This window comes from Leptopilina heterotoma, unplaced genomic scaffold (assembly GCF_015476425.1).
Source record: "Leptopilina heterotoma isolate Lh14 unplaced genomic scaffold, ASM1547642v1 Lhet_204, whole genome shotgun sequence".
Taxonomy (NCBI): domain Eukaryota; kingdom Metazoa; phylum Arthropoda; class Insecta; order Hymenoptera; family Figitidae; genus Leptopilina; species Leptopilina heterotoma.
The window spans coordinates 484,295-492,739 of NW_025110919.1; the positions used below are offsets into that span (position 1 = coordinate 484,295).

The 8,445-nt window shown below is 30.5% G+C and overlaps 1 protein-coding gene across 1 annotated transcript; it reads left to right on the top strand.

Annotated features, from left to right (window-relative positions):
• Positions 1 to 4,096: 4,096 nt before the first annotated feature.
• LOC122501146 lies at positions 4,097 to 8,237 on the top strand. The gene is made up of 5 exons (XM_043610420.1): positions 4,097 to 4,204; positions 4,405 to 4,536; positions 4,724 to 4,852; positions 7,952 to 8,023; positions 8,097 to 8,237. Exons 2-5 carry the CDS (start codon positions 4,525 to 4,527, stop codon positions 8,235 to 8,237), a joined length of 354 nt encoding a protein of 117 aa, XP_043466355.1. The 5' UTR covers positions 4,097 to 4,204; positions 4,405 to 4,524.
• The last annotated feature ends 208 nt before the right edge of the window (positions 8,238 to 8,445 follow it).

Consider the following 8,445-nt stretch of genomic DNA (forward strand, 5'->3'; position numbering starts at 1 on the left):
CCCTAACCAGAATTTTTTTTCAGTGAATGCTTTATGAATCTATGCTTGTAAAACCTTCATTTTATATATGTATGTTATGATATATATATATATATATATCCCTATATTACAAAAATATATCGCTGTCGCCGCTGTCACCGCTGTTTCAAGATTCTGTAAGGGCGCCCTATCCCAAAGGGGCCGTCAAAACTTATGTCAAAATTGACCTATTTTTTGACCTATAGGTCAAAAAGAGGATAAATAACGGCCTCACATTACGTTAAAATATATGTCTAATTTGACCTATTTCTTGACCTGTAGGTCAAAAAGAGGATAAATAAAGACCTCACATTACGTTAATATAGGTCAATTTTGAGGGCAGTTTTGACCTAGACGTCAAAATTTGACAAACAATTTCCGCTACCCTCAAAATTTAGGTCAATTTTAAGGGCAATTTTGACCTACCCATCAAAAATTGACAAACAATTTCCGCTACCCTCAAAATTTAGGTCAATTTTAAGGGCAATTTTGACCTACCCATCAAAAATTGACAAACAATTTCCACTACCCTCGAAATTTAGGTCAATTTTGAGGGCAGTTTTGACCCAGATGTCAAAATTTGACAAAGAATTCCCGCTACCCTTAAAATTAAGGTCAATTTTGAGGGCAGTTTTGACCTAGACGTGAAAGTTTGACAAACAATTTCCGCTACCCTCAAAATTTAGGTCAATTTTGAGGGCAGTTTTGACCTACACATCAAAATTTGACAAAGAATTCCCGCTACCCTCAAAATTTAGGTCAAGTTTGAGGGCAGCTTTGACATAGACGTCAAAATTTGCAAATTTTGCAGACTTAATGATGAGGTGAAGTTTGGCATCTTACCTAACAATGTAAGGTAATTTTAAAATTGTGTTTGCTCTTACACCCATCATTTTGACCTAATTTTGACGTTTTATTTTTACTTCCTCATTTAGTTACGTCATAATCTATGTGTAATTTGACTTTTATTTAACTACAACTTAAAAAGGGACAATAAAGGACAATAAACGTATCTATGATACGTCAAAATCTATTTAAAATTTGACGCCTTTTTAACCTATAGGTTAAAATGGGTCAAAATATATGTCAAAGTTTAATCTAATTTTTGACATATATATAAAAAAGGTCCATAACGATTATTACATTACGTCAAAATCTATGTGTATTTTGTCATGTATTGTATGCAATTTATTAAGATGCATTGATATTAAGAAAAAATTACTTTAAATTTATAAAAATTAAAATTAATATAAAAATAGAGATAGGGGGTTGGCGCGCGAAGCGCGCAGGGGGGCCAAGCCCCCCTAGTATATATATATATATATATATATATATATATATATATATATATATATATATATATATATATATATATATCCCTAGGAACTTATTCTAAATAAAATAAAATAAATTTTCACGATTTTAAAATGTAAATAACTTCTGCCCAGAAAAATGAAAAATTACGAAAATTGGGCAATAATTAATTGATCACGAGATACAAACACTGAAAAAAGATTTTCTTTGGTCGCGAAGCTATTTTCCGAACTAATTAACTTTTAACTTTTTACAATTTTTATCAGGTTAATACATGTGTTTTTTAAAGGACGAAGTTAGCTCTTCTTCTTTAATTGTTTTGAACCAACTTCAGTTTTAAAAAAATCACATGTATTTTCATAATACACGGAGAAAAATGGAAAAATGATTTATGCAGTCAGTGTAGTACTCCTTTGTAGAATAATATGTGACAGGTACACACTATAGTATTAGAAGTTTCATAGCTGAACAGTTTGCGACTCAACACAAGTTATCCCATTCATCAGCTTAAACAAGACTGTTTATATAGTCTAAGAGGAATAAGAGTATAAAAAATTGGAATGAGAAATTACTTTCTCATGTAATTGTTAAAAAAACGCGGCAGTGTACAAAACACAAGTCAACAATAGAAGCGAATATTGAACAACTAGTACTCAGTCCAGTTCTTTCGAAAAATGAACGCCGTGCACATAAAGTAGATACCTAATCGAAAACCACAAGTTATTCTCTCTCTCTCACACTAATGGTCGTTCACTTATTTTACCGTTTCCCTTACTCTTACTACTCTCAACTATTATGCAGTGCAGTTAAGTTCATTAAATTATTAAATATTGCTGTGAGAATAATTAATTATACATTTCATTCAAGGTCAATTCACTATTTTGTACACGAAAAAAAAGAATAATGAAATTTACGATGAGGACTGTCAAACTTAAAAAAGGTTTCAAGGTTATTAAGAAAAAATTAATGTTTTTTATTTATTTATTATTAAATTCTAATAACCGTATCAAATTTAAACTAGTTGACAATATTATTTATTCAATATTATGAATATTGTTGACATCCATGCTTACATTAATTACAAAGTAAAATCCACGCATAATCTAATTTATTTCATTGGTAAGGGATGTTTCCTAAATAGGAAATTTCTCCCATCGATTGCGTAGGCGTAGCCGAGAGACTTAATGTAAAAGCGATTTATAATTATGCGTATACGAGAAAAGGGACCTTATGACAAGAGTAAATAAGGTCCTTTTTCTCGTGGAGCGTCACATATTTAGTTGTGTGGTTAGGTAGATGTTCAATCCCGTATGATTGTAAGATTTTCCGATGCATTTAGTTGTTAATTGTAAGTATGAAGATGTGGGAAGCATAAAACTTGTGAATTAAGGAATATGAATATATAAAGAGTGCATATAACATATTTTTCTTTTTTTTAATGATTGGTTATTGTTTTTTTATACAAAATTGACGAAGTGAATACAAGGAAACACTCGTTTCGCGTCGCGTCAGCCATTTATTTTGACAGGTTCCGCGCCTGCGTTCCTTTTTGTGAAAATTTCGAAGTAGGGGACTGTCTCTACTATGTACACTGCAGCGCGCCTTATAATCTTCGCCTGTGTTTCAATGCTCTTTACAGTGACATTTGGAACTAAGGCCTTCTATACACTATACGCAACACCCTAAGATGCTTGATGGAAATGAATTAATGTACTTTTACTGGACTGAGTCCAGTTTTTTCAATATTGACTCCCAGTTTTTCAAACTCTATTTTTCTCAGTGTAGAAATAGTGAAAAGTTTAAAATTAATTATTTCGAAAAATAGCTTCGGGACCAAAGAAAATTTTTTGCCAGTGAGTGTATCTATTGCTATTGATGAATTAATTATTGCCCAATTTTCGTAATTTTTTATTTTTCTGGGCACAAGTTATTTACATTTTAAAATCGTGAAAATAAGCAAAGTGCCAGTTTTAATTGCTTATTTTTTAACATTTGTGAAGAAAACAAGAAGAAAGTGTTAAGAAAAACTAAAAATTAATCACAGGTACTTTATATTTCATAAGGTTTTATTCAATTTAATGATTTCTCTTTCTCATATTTTGTAAATGAAATTTGCAAAAATAGGTTATTTGCCAGGTAAACTTTAAAATTACTTTTTATTTAATATTTCTTATTAATAATTGTTTCTATCAATTTATAATAATAAAACAATTCTTTATAAATTCTTATAATTTTTCACGTTTTTATAGTAAATTGTGTGTTTTCTTTAATATTTTTTAATAAATGAAAATGTGACAGTTTTACGACTTCCTATACTTTAGATGCTTGTTTTACAATAAATATAAAAAATGTTTAAAAAATTCTTTTTGTTCGGTGATCCTAATATCTTTAAAATCATTCCTGCAAAATATTACAATTTTTTAAAATTAGTCAGCAACGACTTTAGTCGAAATACAATAGAATGAATCTATATCTTTTTGAATTGACAGAAATATTTAAGAATGGCCCTGTAATAAGTAATTTTTTTATTCGTATACTGAGAGAAGAAAAGCACAGATTCTGAAATGGAAAAGTTTAGCGTCTGTACTCTAATTGAACGCAGCAGCAGTGCCACTGTGTGATAGGTGTCGTGCTAAAATGTGAAACGGATTTTGTCTTTGGCTTGAGGTACAGATGTTGTACTTCAAATGCTACTGTTTAGAAGTACAGTATCTGTCGGTCGCTATGAAACAGATCCTGTACTAATTAGTTCGTACCGCCGCCGCGCTGCTTGAGCATAGTATCTGAACTGATCTGAACTATGAATGACACCAACTGAATAAAATTAAGAAAGGGCACTGACAGGCATTTTACACGGCCGGTGTTTGTCACAGTACGGATTCTGTGCTTTTCTTCTCTTAGTGTAGCTTGTATAATAAATAGAATGGTTATTTAGATGAAACTAATCACTAATCACTAATAATTAACATTCTAACTAAATAAAATCAATGAATATAATATTGATACTCGTTTATAATTTCGTTAATATAATAAGTATAAGTATAACAATGTTCATATGTGATGTAAATACAGATCAATGCTACCGCTTCAAAACTTGGAAGAGGACAAAGAGGTTTAAAACCTCGGCATCGATGTACACCGTCTGAAAATGAACTTCAAATATTTTTACATAAGCAAAATAAGCGCCAAAGAATGGAAGAGAATGTAAGTAAAACAACGCAATATGAGTTTTTATTTTTAGTAATTTTCTTGAATTTAAATGTATAAAATTTGTACTTTTTCAAATGTCAAGTTAATTTTCATTTATGATTAATTAAAAATATTTATTATTTACATTAAGGATTAAAAATGTGGACATAAAAATAAAATATTTTATTTCTCTTATTTGTAGTTAAAAATTAATGTGGATGCAAATGTTGTGAACATCGGTAATGGAGATAATGACGACGATGATACATCAAACCCTGGATTGTCGAAAACACAGGAAATTGTGGATGATGAACAAGAGGATCCATTAAACGTGAATTTTCATTATTTCTTATTTAATTACTATGTTTCATTTTATGTCAATATCGAAGGAGTTTACATCGTAAGCCTGAAATATAAGCCTTCACGCACATAAACGGATATACCTCCAGGAGCATATATTTGCGCCTACGCGAACACGTGGTCAAGGCAAACTCTTTCACAACACAGCTGCAGGCAAACACTTTGCGCAGACGCGAGTATATTCTCGTGGAGGCATATCCGTTTATGCTCGCGGAGGCTTATATATTTAAGGCTTACGGTGTAAACTCCTTCATATATAATCAATTTTTTCGAAAGTTTACTTCTTCATAGATATGAATACAACATCGGTAGTAGGAATACAGAATACAGTAATTTTTCAAAATTTTCGTTTTTTCGTTCTAATTTTTTCAAAAATAGCTTTAAAAACTAAAATCACGTTTTGAGCTTGGAACATTTGTTTTTAAAGGCCAATTGAAAACTTTTGATTCACACTGACTGTATTGATAAAAAATTACGAAATATTTACCAAGTATGAGAACATACTTCGGGGGCCCTAAGCATTAGGCAGGAGTTACCAAAATATTTTTAAAATATTAATTTTTGTGTATTTGGCAGCTGCTTGAAGAAGAAAGTCGATTTTTAGGGCGAAAATTTTTCAAATATGTATTTCCAAAAATAAACAAACAAACCCAAAATATCCATTACGCACTCTAAAGCTTTAGTCTGCAATCTTAATGAATTCCTTTTCTACTGTTAAGTTGACCTGATCGAAGAATTTTCGTTGACTATTCTGTCAGATACAGAAAAATTACTGGATTTTGCATGCTTTTCGTAATTTTTTTAATTTCTCGAAAACTAATTAACTTTTTTTAGCGTTCTTGGTCTTGTTGCAATCTCTATGCAATGTAGAATCTAAATTAGTTAATGGTATTGTGATATATATTTTTCCAGAAAAATTTAAACTGTGAAATTTGGATAAACAAATTTTAAAAAACAGATTGACACTTTTTCAACAAAAAAATTTTTTTTTTAAATTAAATAATTAAGTAATTAAAAAAAGCTTTTTTGAATTTTAGTATATTAATTAAATAAAAATATTTTACATTGACCTTTTTGACACTTTAATACACCATTATTATTATAAATATTATTATAAATTCAAACTTATTAATTTAAAAAAACTATAGAAAACGAATGTAAATGTACTAGAAAATTGTGACACAACCACAATCTCTAAGATAACTGACAATCTTGTTTAATATGAAGTCGGCGATTAATAAAAAAAACAATGGAAAAAAGGTTTGTTGGAAAAAAAATAACTTGGAAAAAGTGTACGTTGGAAAAATAATAGATTGGAAAAAATAAACGTTGGTAAAATAATAGGTTGGGAATTTCAACTGGTGGGAAAAATGGATTGGGAAAAATGTCCACCACCGCAAAAAGGGATATATGCAGGTAACCGTGATTTTTTCTTTGCGATTGTGTAGACGAGAGACTTAGTGTAAAAGCGTACGATTTTAGGTTTGCAAAGTAGGTAGGGTATGTAAGTAGGCAAAGTATGTAAGTAGGTACACATGAAGAGTGTACGGATTACTACATTTTCGAGTAAAAATTTTTACGAAATAGTCATAACTGCTCTGATTCATAATAACACTTGTTTCACCTAAAGTATTAATTGCTCGAGACATTTTAAATATTACTTGGTTTTTAATAAAATTTATATTCCTTTTGAAGTAAATTATACTTTTTTTAAAAAGTAAAAATTCTTTGAAAACGAAGCAAAAGTTACTATTTCTTAAGCAGTTTCAAAATTACTATGCGATAGTAGTAATCTTTCATCAAAAGTAGTATAATTTATTATTACTATTTATTTTTCTCCGTGCTGATTTTTGTAGTTCGAGTAAAGGCGTCTTTTACTTTGCCAAGTAAAAGTGACAAGGTAAACGTCACCTTCACTCTTGCCTCAATGATCACTGTTTAAAAATGCTATCATTTGGTCTCTTGTTACATAATATTTCATTCTTTCGATAAGCTTGAAATAAATAGTATATTATTGTGGCAAGCACGTAAAGCAATACTTTGTATGTGAGGATGTAGTTTTCAATACGAGCTGACGAAGTCGATTTGAAGTCGCACAGACAGCGAGTATTAAAAGCATTCGAACCTAAAAATTGCTACGTAAGAGCAGCATCACTATTTTTTTCGCCATTGATATGAAAAAGTATAACATTTATACAAAAATTTATTATTATTTATTAGAGATGTGCAAAAAGCTCAAATTGCCGAGCCAAGTAGAAATTTTTTCGAGTCGAGCTGGCTCGATGTATCGAGTATTCGATTGAATTCGAGCTGTTAAATAACTAACAAAACTATTAATAAGTAGAAAATTTCGAATTTATGCGAATTACAGCTCGGCTCGAAAACTTGACTCGAGCTTAAACTGATTAGGCTTGGCTCGGCTCGAAAAAGCACGAGCTTCGAGGTTTTTGCACACCTCTATTATTTATACACGGAAAAAAATTTCCTGTGAAAATTACAAGATTTCCTGTGCCATCTATGAACGGCGGTTGTAGTATCCACAAACGGCTGAGTTTGGGAAATACACAAGCCAGAATGAGTCTTGTCACAAACTTCACTTTATGATTCAACAGCTTAAACAATCACGCAGCAGACGACAAGCAGACGTTCACTTGAATTTTTTTGCACATGCGTGGATTTCTTGGTGTTATTACAAATTGGTTTGTGGTACACCCAAACCAGCTTGTTGGAAACACAAAACTCGACTGCATAAAGCACAACTTAACCTATTTGTATATTTTACAAAAAAGTTTGTGTTTTCTATAAGAAATTTTTTTCCGTGTAATAAGAATTAATAAATTTAGTAAAGAAAAAAATTAATCAAAAATCAACTGTCTTAAAAAGTGCTACTTTATTTGCCCAAAACAGGTCCAAAAAGACACATTTTCATGTCAATGGCGAAAAAAATATATTTATACCCGTGAAGAAATTTAACCATGGCCCTAATCGGGGATAGATCTTTTGATCATTCTGTAGGCCATAACATGGCAATTTCTACACGGGTACATGAGCTACATTCTTATAATTGCAGGTTGTTAGTGTAGAGGCTGCGAAAACACAACAAAAGATCAATGAGAAGACCATGCAAGCAAGAGCTTTTAAAGTAAGTTCTATTTTGTTATTTAAATTGTTTGTACAAACTTAATCGAAATTTTTTCTAACTTTATATCTTACAGAAAATAGTAAAGAAGGCAAAGACAAATTTTAATGTTGAAATGGATATCAGACAACTGGGCGATACATCTAGTCGGGTAAATATTTTCGATATACATTTCACATTATATAGCATTATATCTATCTATTGTCAACGGTTTTAACCAATATATGTATAATAAACTTCTAAAATGGTATTATTTATAACAAACTAGAACCAAAAGGGCGCGCGTTGCGCGCCCACTCCTGGTCCTTTGACACACAAAATAAAACCTTAATGTAACCTTACATTAAATCTTAATTTAATAAAAACATATGTTTATATTTTAATAATTATTTTTCTGTTAATAAGATTGTTCAAAAAATCTTTAA